Raw genomic sequence first — 19,136 nt, 5'->3', positions numbered from 1 at the left:
AAGTGTGTCATTCCTTTCACCAAACAGATTTGCAATAACAATAATAAACATGTTTCCCCAAACCCTCTCCCCAATTGCCATTAGTTTACCAGAACAGATATCCCCGCCCCATAATCCCACCATTGGTTCAGCTTATGTTGCAATACTCAAACATCCAAAGATAAATATTTCAGGGAAACCAACCTCAGGGAAACAAACAAACCATTGATGCGAAACAACATTTTAAAATCACAATACGTAAGATTTTTGGATTAAAATATCCCAAAAAAACAATGTATATTTTGTTTACTTGTGTACATCATCCCAAATGTTTTCAACAATGTTTAAATACAGAGAAATCAGCTATTTTAACCAGTGTAATGTCATTGGATCTCTTGTCAATGACGTCATACTCTGTAAAAAAAAGTTGCTGTCTTAAATTTTTAAGTACATTCAACTCTGCATTAAGACATTTCAACTTAAATTACATTAAACTGACTTAAAAAATTGTTGAATCTTGTATAACTTATAAAAAACAGTTGAAACTTATTTTTTTATACTTAACTTATTTTGGTAAGTTAAAGCAATGTAAAAACATATCTTGTCATAACTCCAGATTTAGTGCCATAGAAACCATGGAAACACCAAAGATGCTTTAATATATTATGTGTTTTTTTAGACAGGTGAGGAACTATTTGGATACTTTTATCGACAGAAAACAAATCATTGTTATATAGCTCAACAATATTAGTCTTATTGTTTGAATCTATTGTTTTCTTGATTTACTGTGAGTAACATGTTTGTACCATGCTATTTTGCCAAGTGGATAACATGGCATTATCAGAAAGAGCTTTATTTGTAGTAACAGTAATACAGCATTTTCTCCACCATACAATATTTTAAAATGAATCCATTTAGCAACACAAGTCATCAAGCTTTTGTTAATATGATATTCTAATCAATGTGCAACAAGTCTCATACCAGCCACTGAGCGAACGTACAGAGTAACGTTAGCACAACTTTCAACACACTCAAATATATATTTTAGAATGATTGTTTAACCAAGTAAACGGCACTGCGTTACCCCACAATTTTAATTCGTCAGATAAAGTGACCTGTTTGAGTAGGCTAGTAATTCCTCACTTGCAGCTGGTTCATTAAAATGAAATAAAATAATGTCAATTTAAGTGATCAAACGTAACTGTAACAAAGTAGAAGTTCAAGAAAGGAGGCGAACTTTAACTGTAACTTAAATCGGAAACGTAATCGTAAAATAGCCATAAACAACTAAACGAAAGGAGCAGCATTTAAGCATAATAAAAACAGCAACATTAATTTAAACATACATTTTAGTACAATAATTTAATACATAATACATGATTTCTGCCTGAGTCCCGTGAGATTACTTTCCATCGTCTGTGGAGGTGAAGACGACAACTCCCATGATTCCACGCTCATTCACAGCGCCATCACGCTACGCCTTTGTTATTGTTTTGAATAAGCAACATTTAACGGCGAAACTTACATACTGTGCCTTGAAAGGTGAAATATGTTTTTGGTTTTGGTTTTTAAAGTCCACCCAAAAATTATTTATTCACCCTCATGTTGTTCCATACTCATATGCAGTTTTTTTTTTTCTTCTTCTGCTGAACACAAAAGAGATATTTTGAAGAATGATGGTAACTAAACAGTTTTGGATCCCATTCATTTCTATTGTCACTTCTATTTTTTGTCCATGCAATTGGAACCAAAACTGTTTGGTTACCAAAATTCCTAAAGGGGTGGTTGATTATGATTTCACTTTTTTAACTTTAAGTAGTGTTTAACGTTGCTGTTTGAGCATAAACAACATCTGCAAAGTCACGACGCTCAAAGTTTAAAGCAAAGGGAGATATTTTCTTTTAAAGAAATTGCTTTTTAAGGACTACAACAAACGGCTGGTAGGGACTACATGATATTCCTCCTGGGTTAGTGACATCACAAACCCTAAAATTTACATAAACCCCGCCCCCAGAATGCGATTCATAGATTATTATGACAGAATAGGCTACTAATCAATGACTAGAAGATATCTACACATAAGCTACATAAATTCATCAACTAACCATTCAGAAATGTTCTCTACATGTTGTCACTTCTCCATCTTTGTCTGACTCCAGTTTGAACATAAAAGGCTAAAAGTTTTTGAAATGTGCATGTGCATGTCTGTGTGTTGTAGCTCCACCCCCTGTGCCGGGAGCAGCAGCTCATTTGCATTTAAAGGGACAGACAAAAACGGTGCGTTTTTGCTCACCCTCAAAAAAACTTTTATCTGTTCCACCAAAGAACAAAGTCATACTGGTTTGAAAGGGATACTCCACTTTAAAATGAAAAATCTGTCATCATATACTCGCCCTCATGTTGTTTCAAACCTGTATGAATTTCTTTCTTCTGCTGAACAGAAAGGAAGATATTTAGAAGAATGTCAGTAACCAGACAGTTTCTGGTACCATTGACTTCCATAGTATATTTTTTTTCCTACTATGGAAGTCAATGGTACCAGAAACTGTCTGGTTACTGACATTCTTCTAAATATCGTCCTTTCTATTCAGCAGAAGAAAGAAATTCATACAGGTCTGAAACAACATGAGGGTAAGTATATGATGACAGATTTTTCATTTTAAAGTGGAGTATCCCTTTAAGGCATGAAGAATGTTGTTTTTTTTTTATCAAAGATGAGTTTTAAGGGATACAGTTATTGACTACAGGGGGACTTTAAGGCTCATTTCATACCTGTCAATAATAGCATAGAGTCCCTTGGTGGTAGGCAGCATTAGTGAGCAGGATGACCTGGACAGCACTCACATTATACTGGAGAAACCAAAGACAACTGGGTTATGAAAATAAAATAAAATAAAATAAAATAAAATAAAATAAAATAAAATAAAATAAAATAAAATAAAATAAAATAAAATAAAATAAAATAAAATAAAATAAAATAAAATAAAATAAAATAAAATAAAATAAAATGAAATAAAATAAAACAGGACATTGAATTAATTAAATAATAAAAATAGATACATTTTTATTTTATATTTATAAAATATATACTACTCGATACTGAATTGAGTTCTCTTCTGCAACTTTTTGCACTTGAACGGACGAATACACACAAAAATATGTCAAAATATCCTCGTAAACACAGTCGGTTATATCTTAAGTGAACATAAACAGTTGACAAAGAAAACGCATAGCTGTATATTGGATTCGTGCAGCTCTTAAAGTGACAGCAGCCTAATATTCCTGCTGCTGTCACTATAATAACGTTAATCAAATAACAAAAGACAAAGAGAAAATTCACTCGCTGTTCTTGACTGAATACTTTTGTAACCATATTTGTAATGCATATCTTATTTATAAAGTGCAGTGTTATTTTATATTTTATCGGAATCGATAAGCAGCATCTGAATCGGAATTGCTAAAATTCAAACGATACCCAACCCTAACTGCATGTGAATAAATCTATGCAGCCCTGCATCTCTGTTTAGTGTGACTGTCTGGCATTTTCACTTTAAACTCCTCAGCAAATGCAAAGAGTGAAAAATGCCAGCACAGGTTCAGAGACGCCTCCCTATCTGACCTATGCAGTGGGCTTCAACCACTGATTTATTTGTCTCACACAATATGCAATGGCATTACACAATTCACTCCAGTCTTACGGAAGCATATAGAAAAATCAAGGGAAGACGAGTAATCTTGTATCTGCATGGATTTCTGAGCAAGGTTCAAGTTCAAGAGCTGGAAATGGAGCGAGTACGTGAGCAAGACAGAGGGGGGTCAGGAGAGATACAAATCCTTTTTGAGAAAGCTCTATAAAGAGAAACAGCTGCACCGTGGGTAAACAGCCGCATCAGGTTTCTGGTGATTTAATGGTTCCAGGATTGCTGATCTCGGCCTTGACTCGGTTCCATCCCTGCACGCATGCAGTCCTGCACGGATGTCCGCGGACAGGGCTGCTCCTTTCTGAATATCTTCACACATATTATCTTAATGCTTGCACTTTAATGTTTTTGAATTGCATATATTCATTTTTACATTACAAGCTATCAGAATTTCATCTTAATTTTCAAAAAACTAAAATATTATTTTTAGTTTACCCAATAATAAGAAATCTGAAAACTATACTAAATATAAGCATTTTCACTTGTGGACTTTTGGACCCCAGTGCACAACCAAAAATATGATAAAACACACAATAATCGCAGTAAACTGTGGGTAGGTACTGTAAAATACATGGTCTGATCTGCCCGGTGAGCGAGTGTTCAATTACCAGCACGTTCACTTTGCCTATTTCGATTAGAATTACGCAACTGGAATGCTATTCTGAACACAGGCCCATGGATGGAAGTGCATTGAGTAAATAGCTCTTGAATATTTTCCAGCCAGAAAATATTCCCCTACAGATACACAACAGGTGTTCATAACATTGCTATTTGTTTTGTCTCCTGCTATCAACCTTTGCTCTCCATTCATCCTCATGCCAAGAATGTAGACAAGACTCTGTGCTAATGTACTTACACACCTTATGTTTCATAAAACTTAACTACATGCTTAGTACAGTGACTGTAAAAATTCACAGTATGCAATAATATATATATACTCAGATATACAGTGAATGGACAGATAGATAGATAGATAGATAGATAGATAGATAGATAGATAGATAGATAGATAGATAGATAGATAGATAGATAGATAGATAGATAGATAGATAGATAGATAGATAGATAGATAGATAGAAAGTTCAATGACACTTGATTGCATTTAATCATTTTCACTTTTATTGTATTTTATTTGATTGTATTGTGTATTAACTCAATCATTTGTAAATAAAAAAAACAATTACAAAATGCACACATTAAATTTCAAATTTGATTACTCTGACACTAATACTCTATTGTAGACTATATGAAAACTGACTATGTAGTCATATTCTATATAAATGCATATTCTGATTTCTATCTATAAAATTAGAAATACACATGCTTCTAGGATTGTGATACTTGTCCACAATCAGCAACAAAAACTCATTATGATATAGGCTACAATTGTTTCCACTCACAGAACTGCATCACATTTTTGTGCATCACAAAAATAGTGTGCCTCTAATCTGAACGTTTTTTTACTCTATACATTCCAATTTGGAATAAAAGCAGACAGAATATTACACCAATATGGCAAAATCATAAATGTACAAACTCTCTCAGATGCTGAGGGTTCTTCAGAATTAAACATGAAGACATCAATGGTCAGTTTCAAGAGGTGGAGTCTTCTTACATCAGAAAAACTGCCCTGTGATTCAGTAAAACAGCTTCAGGCAACTTCATCGACTTGCAATCAACCAGTTCTTGATGTGCCAAAGCGTTTCATAGTCCACAAGTCTGGAGTAAAGCATGCATGGTCTTTTAGCAGTGTCATTCTGCGTTCTGAGATCTGAATCTTCCTGCGTTTGATCTTCTATTGGAGTTTAATATTTTGTGACAGTAAGGAGTGTGGAGAAAAGTGAAGGAGAACTCCATTGCCAATGCAGCCTCAGTTCTGCTGTTTAATCAGAGAAAAGATAGACACAATCCTTAGTGCAATCTCAACTAGGGTAAAGGTTGTGTTTAAATATATCTGTTTGTGTGTGTGTGTGTGTGTACCTCAGTGTATGGTGGAGGAGGGGGAAGCTGATACTCGCTAACATGCATGAAGATAGGACTGTCATCCTCGTCGTAATCATCCAGGAGAGGAATGACGGAACTATCCATGCGGTTGTCCCGGGAGATCTCACTGTAGCTGGGCGGAGAAGACGGGAGCGACACGCAGGTGCTGGAGGTGGCACTGCCATCCTGGCTGCTCATGCTGTTGGTCCGACTGTTCATGCCGTTGTAGGGGATCGTCCCGATGACCAGAGGCAGTTCTAGGATCAGCTTCTCGCTTCCTGGGATTGACACAGAGATCTAAACCCGGAGAGAGAGACACCGGCATAGAGGTTAACCTCTGATCTGCATGTACCAGTGAAGTCTGAAGCATCTGCATTGATTATCAAGAATATAACTTACCCTCAGAGAGTAGTCAACGTGGATAATGTCACAGCCCAGGATGGTGGGCTTCAGCTTGGGCACACGGAGGACTCTCCCCTGCCACACGTCACGCATGCCAGATATGATGTGGTTGCCCCGGACAGAAATAAGTTTCTCGTGAAACACTTTGGTGCGGCCGTTCGCCAGGTAAATGTGCTTGGCTATGATGGCGGCTTTAGGAATGATGATCCGAGAGCAGGTGTTCTCGAACTGAGCGTCGATGCAGATGTCTTCCCCTTCGCTGTAACCCTTCCGGCCGATGTGAGCGGCCACGGAAACGCTGCCGTCGGGAATAAACATGCAGGTGACTTTCTTCTGACTCGCTCCTGCAACTGGAGCCTGAGAGGAAGCAGAAAGTACTAAAGTTCTTACTCACGTTTTAACCATGTAAATTTCACAGATATTTGTGTGACCTCTGTGGAATTACTCACCATGAGATCTTGGGTGTTGACATCAATGGGTTCCTCCACCTCGAAATATCGCTTGCATTCTGCATACGACTGGCCTGATTTCTCTATGACGGCCTTCACGTAGTATTGGACTGAGCCAAACTTTCCCACATATGAGGAAACCAAACACCTGCTTTGAAAGGTCTTGCGTTAAAATATGAATATTTTAATGCAATATTTGTCATAGGAAATTCCGAAAAGAAACTCACCCTGCATGAGGAAGTTCGAAACCAAACATGAACTCGTACTTGTTTCCAGGCCTAAGAGTGATGGAGCCATCTGCATCTGTGGAGAAGAGATTGTGCTTTAAGAAACACTCCATATCATCATTTACTCACCCTTATGTCTTTTGCATTTTCAATTTAAAAAGGTTTTTTTCAATAAACAATTCGTAAACTTACACTGTCCCCTCCATTGAGTTATCCCCTTTTGATTTTCATTCTATGCACAGATAACTTAATTCAACCCACACCAAAATTAGAGTCGAAGTAAATGGGAGAAAAATATCTGTCTATCCTTGTTCAAACTACAGTAGTATGTTACATAGGAGCACGACTGGGCCTAGTTATGGGGCTTGAAACCACACAAAAGAAGTTAAAACAGAGGTTAGAGGTCTTAAAATTTTGTATTATGTTTTACATTTAGGGTTTAAAACGTTTTAAAGACAACTAAAGTAACTATAACTGTAGGTTACTATAGCAACAGTGAGTAGCTGGACACGTTAGTAAGTAACGTTAGACCCTCTTGAATTCGCTCAAAAGTTTGTATGAGTCTCACCTGTTGGCTGGTGATCGAGGTGAAGAATTTCTTCATATTTCAGGTACTCAATCTCCTCCCTGCAGCGCAGCTTTCCTTTATTATAATCGACTTTAGCGCATCCAATTCCGAAGAGTTTAACGGCGGAAATCCGCACCGCCTCCGCCACCTCTACGACCACCCGCCCGGCCACTTTATCTCCGCCGCTATACGCGCTCTTGTTCGGGTCACTCAACTTAACTTCTAAGGTCTTGGGTTTCTTTGTCAGCACGCCCATTTTTCTATTTTATTAATTTTCCGAACAAGAATTCCAGTAGTAATTAGCAGTGTTCCACCAATAGTTCTATTAACGCTCTCTTTTCGGTTATCAAAGTAACTGAATTGATCAGTTCAGCAACAAGCTCACCAGTACGTCCTGGTGTTATTTTCTGTTGTAATATTATTTTCGATTAGATGTTGGTGACTCTGTTCTGTCAGTAAACACTGAGTGGGAGTGGGTGGTTATATAGTTCACACGGCCGCTCTGCTGATGATGCGAGCTGGACAGACATGGGCATCCGTGCTGGACACCCACATGCGCCCCGTGGATCGCCACAGGCGCGTCTCTCTCATAGGACACACGGGCTGTTTGCGTCCACTCGGGCCAATGGCAACCTGTCCAGAGCGCGTGGACAGCTCGTGGGTAAGGGGCAGGAGTCTTTGAAGAGGTGGAGTAATTATATGGAGCAGGGGTGGAGTATGAGAGCGCACTGTGCCCTGCTCCAAAACACTCCTGTGACTCATTCATAATGGTGGGGTTTTCTTTCTACATAACAAATGCATTTGAACCTGAACTGAATGACACCAAAGAATCAAGTGTTTCTAGACAGCCCAGTTTACCCTAACAAAAATGATTGTGGCTGTACTATGGTAAAGAAATGGTATCAGATGGTTATATGTTAATTAGATTTTTTTAAAGTACCAAAAAGTTTATGATTTTGGACATATACCACAGTAGTAATGTGGTATACTAGTATATGCATTTACTTTTGTCACTGTACTATGGTACTGTCACAGTAGGTTAATGTGAGGATTTGCCTTACTCCCGAATGATAACCAAATGCATTTGCCACCACGGTATTTAAATTGTAGGTAGGCCAACCTTAGATAATGCCATGTCATTAACCTGGTACATGGCCAAAAAACACAATATTGCCTTTGCACATGTCCAAAATTCCATGTTATTGCATTGGTATATATCCAAAAAAACATGGTATTGCCCTGGTACATGACCACAAAATATGGTATTACCTTAACATATGTCAAAATACCATGGTATTGCCCTGGTACATGACCAGAAAATGTACATTGTACCATGCTACCCTGGTACATGTACAAAAACATTGTATTACATTGTATTTGAGGTATTTTGAGACATATCTTATGATAACTAAGATATATCTAACAGATTAGACATGTCCAGTGGTCATCAGAGATGACCAAACGAATGCAACCATGAACAGTCCACATGCTCTGAAACGTGTGTTACAGAGAGACTATTCACATGGACTGTTCTGATTGGATGAGCACTGCCATCTGCTGACTGATCCAAAACACTTTACTGCATGAGCCCCTACAAAAAGTTTAGGAGGAATCTGATTATATAACCCCGTTCATCTGTCATCATAGTGATCGGAGGAGCCTATATAAACAAACAGCTGCTTACCTCATTCATTATGCTGTGTATCCATCTCCAGAGTTACAATCCTGTCCGAAGAGTGCCTCTGTTATGGATGGCTGTCTGTAAAGTACTTTTTAACACCTGTTGTTCCATCCTATATTATATCATATGAACATAAAACTAGCATAAACTATAGTGAATGGTACTTTTAAGGTAAGAGTGCAGGGAAAAGACAGTTTTAAATTACATAACACAGACTAATATAAACACTGAAGCTCATCCAAACGAACACCATTCAGTGTCACCCAAGTGTGAAAGACTCAGAATCAGCCACCAATATTTGATAATTCACAAGGAGTGAAACCTCCATCACCTGTGATCCTCAAACAGATGAATCTACAGCCTCCATCCATCTCACACCTGCTGAAAACTATGGATTTAACTTTAAACAACAGATGCGAACAGAGAATGCCACAGATCCGTCATCATGGTCTTCCACAGGCTTTAGGTAGGAGTCTCTGGGCAATGAAGATCTATGAAAGAAAAATTACTGAAAAGAATCTTTGATTCTCATGGTAAATTTCTCAGACACATATATTGTCCATAATGTTCTGAAATCATAAGAACTAGTTTGACAGGAAAATGATTCAATACTCTTTATTTTAGTTTTGAGAAAGTGATTATTGCAATTTGCCATGGACTGCTTTATTCTACTGTACGTCTCCAGTGTTATTATTATTATTAACACACTGAGAAACATGTTCATGACACCAATACGGAGGCCCTAACCTGCAAAATAAATAAATAAATGTCATAATGGGAAAATGAATAAAGTAATAAAATGACTTGAAAAAACAAATACAATTAGTTTTAGTTCAATTTAGTCCTGAATTTATTTTTGTATTACTTTGTTTCCTTTAGTGCTGTCAAACAGATTAATAAAAATATAGGTAACACTTTACAATAAGGTTTCATTAGTTAACATTAGTTAACTACTTTAGGTAACATGAACTAGGAATGAACAATACTTTATATATAATATAATATACTGCAGCATTTATTAATCTTAATGTTTATTTCAGCATTTACAAATACATTCTTAAAATCAAAATTATTTGTTAACATTAGTTAAGAACATGAACAACTGCATTTTTATTAACTAACATTAACAAAGATTAATAAATACTGTAACAAATGTATTGCTCATTGTTAGTTGAAACATTAACTAATGTTAATGAATGAGACCTTATTGTAAAGTGTTACCAAAATATATTTGAATAATTTCAGGTAATGCATTAACTTTGGCAGCCCTAAAAAACATGAATAACCCTGATGACTTTCATTAATTAATACTATACTTTGTAGGTCAGCATATGACAATAACCAGCTCTGTGGAAATATTTTACATTTCTTCTTTATTATAAATACACTCCTGCATAAAGTTAATCCACCTTTGAGAAAACATACACGCGCTGCATGAGCAAATATCATTCATATTTACATTTTTGCAAAGGTTATTCAAGTTTATCCTGCTAAAAATCTTCACAAATATGTTGCATTTATAATTCACGCACATGTGCGTTTAACACTGACACAAACACAATAAAATTCTTCTTAACAAGGCCGTTCCAGACAGCCGAAACCCAAGCCTCCAAACCACTGAGATGTAAACATTGAACAATAGTATAAATACCCTTTAAATATCACACAAGGCCTGCTTTAGTGCAGTGTTTTTGATGTCACACTGGGCCCAAAATAGTGTGTCTGAGTGTCTCTGTGAGGACGCCTAAGGCCAGCACCACCGGCAGTGACGGAGGGTTAGTACCCGCCCTGTCCGTCAGCAGGTGAACCCTATCAGGGTCAGAGATCATCGCGCGAGCGTCCTCTAAAGCAGCCACAGCTGATGCGCTGGAGTTCACGTCCCCAGAGACCTGTAGGTCAAACAGGCAAGCCTGGAAATACACATCCCGCACCGGAAGCAGTGAGGAGCAGTGCGAGTACGCAGGCGAGGACGGATGAGCGTGTGGCATCTCCAGGCGCTGTGAGACCGGACACCCCCATACGCACAACTGCAGGTCCTGCTCGGGTGTATAGGACTCCACGATCGCACGAGGCGAGCGCACGGACAGACTCAGCGACCGGCCGACCTGACGCACCACTAGAGTCGTCCCGATGTGAGTCGCCCAGATCTCAGCGTGTCGGCCTGGGTCGTGAGAGTGAACGCGCAGGCTCTGGTGCCCTCTGCGATCGCCGCTGGTCACAGAACCGTCCACGAACGCCGGGGGAACGTTATCCAGCTCTGCTTGATATATCTGCAGCTCTGCACATTCACGCCAGTTCTTCAAGATAACCGTGATCTGATGAGGAAACAGACCCGAGAAATGTCAGCTGCAGGACATTAAAACAGGAGCGATTCTAAATCCGTGCACATATCCCATTATGCATGTCCTATTAATTATTCATCGCAATTCATCATTAGATGTCAGGCTGTAGAATATCATTACCTCAACCCAATGTGTTTAAAAGCACTGAACAGCAGCGCTGAAAGAAGACAAATGTGTTATCTCCCTCTCAGCTGGACAGGCTCGTTCGTATAAGGGAATAAGAACAAGTCTTTATTAAGATTGGCTGTTAATAAAGAAATGCTGGAGCCTTTAATATGGCAATAAAAAAGTGTTTGTGTTTAAGGACTGACTGAAAATGTGGAGTGTTTTAACAGATAGCCTCATGTACACTCTTAAAAAGAAAGGCATCTGTGATTCAGTGAAGAACCTTTAACATTCATGAGACCTTTCCACTTTTAATAACTGTTCCCTGAAAGGTCGCCATAAAATCCCACTTTTGAAACCTCTACATTGTACCATGATATTTTGGTTACACTTTATTTTAAGGTGTCTTTGTTACAGTGTAATTATACTTTGAAGTATCGAGTAATATTAATTAACTACATGTACTTACTATAGGGTTAGGGAATCCCAAACATAAACAATAAGAGAATGTCTGACCACTGACCAGCATGTAAAAAGGCCAACAGTTTGTTTTGGTTTTATACGCTGTTTAGGGAAGGAGTCCTCTGAATCAGCTGATCAAACCACTGGATAGAATTTTATTTTATTTTTTTATTGCACAGCATCATCAGTTCTCAACTGACTGTACAGAATGCACTAATAAAAATAAGCCAAATATTTCTTATAGAATTTCTAATAACATTTCAAAACTAATACGTGCAGATTATTTTATAGCCATAACTCTTTAATAAAACAGAATGAATCTACTTAATAAGTCTCAAATAAAAAATCTGTATCTTTTACCGATTTGATGCTGCAGTAACCTGGCAAATCCACTGATTGGTTCTTCTTCAAAAGTGCAACTGCATCAGCTAATTCATAATCACATCTTGTTTCCAGGCAAACTGGTGCTCCCAAAATTAGCATAAAACCAGTAAATTGGTTGCATTTAAATATTTGATCTTTTAGGCTGGACTGTATGCAACCACCTGTGACCTGACTGGATGCAGTGTATTATAATCAAAAGTATGAGCACGAGATGAGAATTACCAATATTTTTGAAAACAATACATCTTCTAATATCAGCTCAAAATATCAAAGATATTTTCTGACTGGACAAAATCATAGTCTGAAGCTAAAAAAAAAAACGGAGTCCGTGCCAATTTCTATGCGATTTTCTGTGACATCTGTCAACTCCGACAGCCCAAAATCTGTCTCTGACTTTCAGCAACTAACCATGTCTAACCACTGGACGCGCTATTCACACCGCAACAGCTAGAAGCTGTCCACACTGGATGAGATAAAGCGACCATTGCAAATCCATTTGTCTTTTGTGTCAGAAGTTGCACAAGCGCTTGGGAGTACGTCAGAAATAGAATGGGACATCAGTTTACATCAGCACAGCATTCATTGTAGACAGCATCACTCATTATAATGGGTTCTATTTGCTTTTGTTGTGTTGGGTCTGGTGTAGACACGGTTTAGTGTTTTCTCAGAAATATTTCACAGTTGTTGATGATGAGTGTCAAAACAAAACTGATAGGCTACACTGTGTTCTAACCAGACATGATGTGATAAGATTCCAACAACAACGAATTTGTCTGTCCAGTGTCCACACCAGACGACACGACTATAAGATGACAAAATCAATCAAAAATCATAACCAATCAGAAGATCGTGTGGGCGGAGTCTCTCTGCAAGTGCACTTGGAGCACTCGCAACGAAATGGATAAGTAAAATTAATATATATTAGGCCTACATCCTTTTAACATTATTAAAACTACATACTGAGTGACTTAAGTAATCAATGTCATAGAATACACTTGTTTGTTCACTTTGAGTTTACAGTTTGGACATTTTTTTTCCCTTTAATTTATTTTCAAGATCTGAGGTGAATTATCCATTGTTTTCAGTATGGCTATAAAGAGCACACAAAATTATATTCAAACTCACATTAGACGCTTTTAACATTAAATAAGGACCACAAACAGTACCTGAGATTTGTAAGGTGTTTTCAGCCGCGACGTCGCAGAAATAATTGAAAAGATCCCTTTTATGACGTGTCGCCGCTTCGCGTTTGGATTAATCCAGAGTTTTTGCAAATACTAGCAGCAATGTAGTTCACCATCTTTAAACCTTAGGTTTATTTAAAATAATGAGTTAGCCTACATACAACTCATCCCTAAAAAATAGTAATTACAAATACAATACAAATAAGTGTTATTAAATGAATAATTTTATATTATTATATGATTATAAGTTATAGAAGAAGAGGATAAATGTAAATGTGATTTTTCCACACCTTTGTGAGTATGGTGGTGTAAGAGCTCCCTCTAGTGGGTGTGCTGGTGGCCTGGATGTACAGGTACTGGTTGTCTATGAGAGGCCAGGCGCCCTGTACTGTACACGTCTGGAACTCGCCATTAAAGGTGCGGATATGAGGGTCTCCAAACACCCCGCAGTGCAGGTACTCAGGGGCCCGGCCCTCCCTCTGCATAAACCCCTTCTCATAGAAGCATCCGTCCCCTGAGGGCGGGGGATGGGGCGGGGGCCGCGGCTGAGCTGTGGGGCCGGTTTTGGGGCAGCGGTGTTGGATGAGCAGGTCCTCGATGCCCTGCACGGCAGAGTGGTACGCCAGGTCTCCACGGCACGCTCGGGCCGTCCGCTGGGTGCAGAGAGCGTAGGATCGCAGGGCGCTGCAGTAGCCAGCATTAGCACCCTCTTTACCCCCACCTCCAATGATACCCATCTCCAGAGTCGCAGCCACGAAATCTGAGTTGCATCGCAAGATTCGACACTGTGCACACACTGTAGGGAAAAAACAAATACATTATTTCACCTAGATGTTAAAAGTGGCCAAATTGCCAGAATTTACTCATTATAGGAGTCAGACACCAAATGAAGGAACATTTAACAGGATTTACTAACTAAGAAAACGTTTTGCTACTTAAGTAATAATTTACTTGAGTACAAGTAGAAGTACTGAAAAATAATATGACTCAAGTAAGAGTAAATATTTAGTTTGCTTAAAAACTACTCAAGTAACTACGTTACAAAGAATAGTATTATTTTTCTATTTTTACCCAAAAATGGGGAGATGAGCGATATGGAGCGCTTAACACTCTCATGTCATATCTGTTTCATTCATACTGGAAGCCCAGTACATACTGATTCATACCTCGCGCAGAAAGTCCACAAGTGAGATTCATAGAAGTATTAAACTTATGATGTTTCAGGAAATGCCTTATATGGATATTATAACATGCAATTAGAGACGTTTTGACTGATGAAACATGAAGACAAACACATGATAGCGATAATATATCTGTGTTCATCAAGCTATCTCAGGTATTTTCAGTACCTGAGAATGATGTATGTTTTTAAAGGGATAGTTCACCAAAAAGGGAAAATTAGCCCATGATTTACTCACCCTGAAGTCATATAGGTGTATATGACATTCTTCTTTCAGACGAATACAAGCTTTATAATGGCAGTGAATGACTGGAGAAAATTTGAAGCCCAAAAAAGTGCATCCATCCATGATTAAAGTGCTCCACTTTTACTCCAGGGGGTTAATAAAGGCCTTCTGAAGTGAAGCCATGCGTTTGTGTAAGGAAAATACCCATATTTAAAACTTTATAATCACCAGCTTCCGCCAGACGGCCGTACGCATCGATTTAGGGTGAAGACTAACCCCTGACCGCGCACAGCGTAATGACGAACGTGAAAGCTCAGAGGTAAGAGACACTAGTCGCGAATTAGCAATTTTGAAAAGAATTGTCGGAGGATTTCTATATAATAGAAGAGAAGCTTCAGTTTGTTGCACAGCCCTATTTGTTAAACCGCGAGAGGCATCTAAGCTTACAATACTCCTTACATGTCATACAAGCGCCACGGGTTACTCTTGCATAAGTATGCGTACGGTCGTATGGCGGAAGCTAGCTATTTTATATTATAAAGTTATAAATATGGGTATTTTTCTTACAAAAGCCCATTGCTTCACTTCCGAAGGCCTTTATTAACTCACTGGAGCCGTGTGGAGTATTTTTTATCATGAATGGATGCACTTTTTTGGGCTTCAAATTTTTTCCAGCCATTCACTCCCATTATAAAGCTTGGAAGAGCCAGGACATTTTTTAATATAACTCCGATTGTATTCGTCTGAAAGAAGAATGTCATATACACCTAGGAGGACTTGAGGGTGAGTAAATCATGGGCTAATAAACATTTTTTGGGTTAAATGCAATGCTAATCAGCATAACCTGTATCGCTATCATATTTATTAAATAAAATATGTGTAAATGTAATGCAGTCTTGTTTTTGTTAACTCAAACTAAAACGTTTTGTGTGTGTGTGTGTGTGTGTGTGTGTGTGTGTGTGTGTGTGTGTGTGTGTGTGTGTGTGTGTGTGTGTGTGTGTGTGTGTGTGTGTGTGTGTGTGTGTGTGTGTGTGTGTGTGTGTGTGTGTGTGTGTGTGTGTGTGTGTGTGTGAATTTAAATAGAACTGGAATACTTTTACCTGATGGAGCACTAAAGAGCAGGACCGTTGTGACAATGATCACAATGTGTTTCCATGTTGTGTGTGAATGATTCCCACGGACAGCTGATGCTGCCATTCCCATCCATACAGACACAGGCAGGACGGCCTGCTCACAGGTGTCTGCACAGGTGCTGATTGCTGAAGCGCTCTATATAAAACAACCACACGGGGAGACAAGTCCAATCACAAATCTGGAAAAACATAGCCTACTTCTTTAGAAAGCTTTAAAGGGATAGTTCAGCCAGAAATGTAAATTCTCTCATTAATTACTCAACCTCATGTCGTTCTGAACCCGTAAGACTTTCGTTCATCTTCAGAACACAAATGAAGATCTTTTTGATGAAATCTAAGAGCTTTCTGTCCCTCCATTGACAGACGCAACTGACACTTTGACGCTTCAAAAAGTCCATAAAGAAATTTTAAAACTAATCCATTTGAATTGAGTGATTTAGTCAAAAAATTTTGGGTGAACTGTCCCTTTAAACCGTTAGAATATTGTCTTATTTTCTGAACATCAAGAGCATTTTATTCATGATGTTTAACATTTAAATGAACTCTATTCTATTTTAATATATTTTAAATTTAAATTTATTCCAAAAGCTGAATTTTCAGCATCATTACTCCAGTCTTCAGTGTCACATGATCCTTCAGAAATCATTCTAATATACTGATTTGCTGCTCAAGAAACATTTATTATTATTATCAATGTTAAAAACAGTTACTGTTACTTTTGATCAATTGAATGCGTCTTTGCTGAATAAAAGTTGTATTTTTTTATTATTCTTACTGACCCCAAACTTTTGAACAGTAAATTATATTATGGGTTTAATCTACAGGGTGGGCCATTTATATGGATACACCGTAATAACATGGGAATGGTTGGTGATATTAAAGTCCTGTTTGTGGCACATTAGTATATGTCATGGTCACCACCCATCTTGAGGAGTTTGCCCCCTCACATATACTAATGTGCCACAAACAGGACTTTAATATAACCAACCATTCCCGTGTTATTACGGTGTATCCATATAAATGGCCCACCCTGTATATAGATGGGTTTAATCTGTGTTCTAAATACAAGACCATCTAATAGGCATTATGCAATAAAATTACATGTTCTATAGTTTCTAGAAACCTTCTCTTACCTCAAAAGCTCCTCTGATCAGTTATGAGTTCCTGAGACCCATCAAGGAGACTGATAATGTCATGATTATGTTGCACAGCCTTGGGAGAGAAAGAAGAATATGTGAAGAATTTGATAGTAAGTGCATTCAAACTGTTGTCAGCTTTTTCATGCGATCACTGAAACACAGAGTGAGACATTTTGAACTATATAAAGTAATAAAATTAGCATATTCTGCAACTACATAAATAATAGATCAGATCAGCTGAAACGAACTGTCATGCAAAGAGTTTGGACTCTCAGCACTGATGTGTTATTTACTAAGTCTTAAGAACAAACAGTGGGGGAATGCGCGAGTAAACTAAAGTCCTATCCGTGTGTTTGCACTTGACCAACAACTCTGATGTGAACCATCTGAGTTAAGTCAGTTTAAACAGAACAAACCCGGTGACAACTTTCAGCACATGACAAATATCTCAACTCTCATTAAAATCTCATTTATACTGCGTGTAATTCTGATGCATTTCCACCTTCATGCCAGCAAAGCTTTTTCCCTGACGCTGACAGCTGATATTTATTTTTCAGCTGTTGGGACGGCTGGTGGCGGGAGGGGCGGTTAACTTACGGGAGTTGAAGGGCAGAAATGGGGGGGTCTAAATATACCCCACCACACCGGCCTGCCCCTCCAGCACCTGCCCCAGTGGAAATAGCCAGGGCTGAAAGCTCTGCACAGAAGCAGGTGTGAGACACACAGCAGAAACTCAACAGCTCTCCGTTTCCTTCTGCAGGCTAATTTCAGCCGGACACTTCAGAATCATTCCCTCTTTCGCTATAGTGCCATTGCATGTGGAAACTGGCAGGATCTGGTGTGCCAGCACTTTTAAAGAGAGCTCATTTCCACTCCAAACGTGTCTAAACGCTCATCGGGTACCAAATATTTCAGGACACAGGATCCTCCTGTAAACGGCTGCTTCTCTTTCGGAACACAGAGTCAGCTCCCGGACTCCTGTTAGACGTGACTGGAAGCGTGACTGTCTGTGGCGTGGCATGCACATGTGCATTACACCGTTTGTGTGTATGAAATAAATCAATAATTTCTTCAATTCTTGGTGCCAAACCTTACTGCTTATTAAGGTAAACTCAATCCAAACTACCTTTGGAACAAAGGAATACATTGCTAAGGTAAATAAATGAATTAATACGCCTAAATAAATAAAAACAATACACTTACTGAATGGTTCTGCTATACAGTACTTTATTGTGGACATAAAAAAGTACTGTAGCAATACCATGGAACCGTGATGCATCAGATAATTCTGATATAGCTGAATTTACATATTCCAAAGTACACTCTTAAAATAAGAGTTTCTTTATTGGCATTGATGGTTCTATGAAGAACCTTTAAAATCCATGGAAATGTTCCATTCCACAAAAAGTTGGAATAATTGGAATGTGGAAAACATGGTTCATTTAAGAACTGTTCACTGAAAGGTTCTTTGGGGAACCAAAACAATTTATTCTATGGCATCAGTGTGAAAACTCCCCTTTGGGACCTTTATTTTCAAGAATTAATGTGTTTTTTTTTTTGTGTGTTTTTTTACAACAACCATATTTGTGCTTATTAATAGAATATTAAGTTAAATGCATAAACAGCCATTCTTTGTAGTTTTACATATATTTATATTACTTGCATTGTTAATTATTAACTATCCATGCACATAGAATAAAAGAGAGATAAACTCACAGAATCAGAGGACTCTCTCCTGTAGACCGACGCTGAGATCTTTCCCCGTCACTTCTGACATTGACGCGCTCATGTGACGGACTCATGTGCGGCGTGACCCCCGCGTCACTGTCCCGCACGCGTGAGACGCGTATCACCAGCTGACGGAGAGCTGTTCCAATCTCTCTCTGTGTGTGTGAGCTGTTAGTCAACACACAAATATTGATCTTTCTAGACGTTACACTTCTTTAGTATTACTTTTCCAAGTTAGCACAATAGTAAAATGAACAAAACTG

At 38.3% G+C, this 19,136-nt stretch overlaps 2 protein-coding genes across 6 annotated transcripts; both read right to left on the bottom strand.

Annotated features, from left to right (window-relative positions):
* Positions 1-4,782: 4,782 nt before the first annotated feature.
* txnipb (thioredoxin interacting protein b) lies at positions 4,783-7,766 on the bottom strand. 5 transcript variants are annotated; one of them, XM_081388507.1, is made up of 6 exons: positions 7,310-7,766; positions 6,742-6,817; positions 6,515-6,662; positions 6,063-6,422; positions 5,661-5,960; positions 4,783-5,559 (listed from the first exon to the last, which is right to left on the bottom strand). In XM_081388507.1, the coding sequence occupies exons 1-6, from the start codon at positions 7,563-7,565 to the stop codon at positions 5,551-5,553; spliced, it is 1,149 nt and encodes a 382-aa protein (XP_081244633.1). In that variant the 5' UTR covers positions 7,566-7,766; the 3' UTR covers positions 4,783-5,550. The 5 variants fall into 5 exon arrangements, with proteins under 5 accessions (XP_081244633.1, XP_081244632.1, XP_081244634.1 ...); XM_081388506.1 differs by having other exon boundaries at positions 6,515-6,665; positions 7,310-7,756; XM_081388508.1 differs by having other exon boundaries at positions 4,783-5,556; positions 6,515-6,665; positions 7,310-7,756.
* Positions 7,767-9,991: 2,225 nt separating this feature from the next.
* hjv (hemojuvelin BMP co-receptor) lies at positions 9,992-18,945 on the bottom strand. The gene is made up of 5 exons (XM_081388493.1): positions 18,862-18,945; positions 17,140-17,218; positions 15,974-16,142; positions 13,758-14,263; positions 9,992-11,305 (listed from the first exon to the last, which is right to left on the bottom strand). The coding sequence occupies exons 3-5, from the start codon at positions 16,074-16,076 to the stop codon at positions 10,688-10,690; spliced, it is 1,227 nt and encodes a 408-aa protein (XP_081244619.1). The 5' UTR covers positions 16,077-16,142; positions 17,140-17,218; positions 18,862-18,945; the 3' UTR covers positions 9,992-10,687.
* Positions 18,946-19,136: the final 191 nt, after the last annotated feature.

Source organism: Scardinius erythrophthalmus, assembly GCF_964197995.2.
Source record: "Scardinius erythrophthalmus genome assembly, chromosome: 16".
Taxonomy (NCBI): domain Eukaryota; kingdom Metazoa; phylum Chordata; class Actinopteri; order Cypriniformes; family Leuciscidae; genus Scardinius; species Scardinius erythrophthalmus.
Note: the sequence above shows the minus strand (reverse complement) of the source record. Positions and strands in the feature narration are given on the sequence as shown.

Bases quoted from the DNA above. Each gene is read 5' to 3' on its own strand.
- txnipb (XM_081388504.1), bottom strand. From the start codon at position 7,565: ATGGGCGTGCTGACAAAGAAACCCAAGACCTTAGAAGTTAAGTTGAGT. The intron at 6,666-6,741 runs GTGAGTTTCTTT...GACCTTTCAAAG, and splicing joins TTCGAACTTCCTCATGCAGG to CAGGTGTTTGGTTTCCTCAT. The intron at 5,961-6,062 runs GTAAGTTATATT...CTCCGGGTTTAG, and splicing joins ACGTTGACTACTCTCTGAGG to ATCTCTGTGTCAATCCCAGG.
- hjv (XM_081388493.1), bottom strand. From the start codon at position 16,076: ATGGGAATGGCAGCATCAGCTGTCCGTGGGAATCATTCACACACAACA. The intron at 14,264-15,973 runs GTAAAAGTATTC...TTTTCCCTACAG, and splicing joins GCTCTTTAGTGCTCCATCAG to TGTGTGCACAGTGTCGAATC. The intron at 11,306-13,757 runs GTGTGGAAAAAT...TTTCCTCATCAG, and splicing joins ACACCACCATACTCACAAAG to ATCACGGTTATCTTGAAGAA.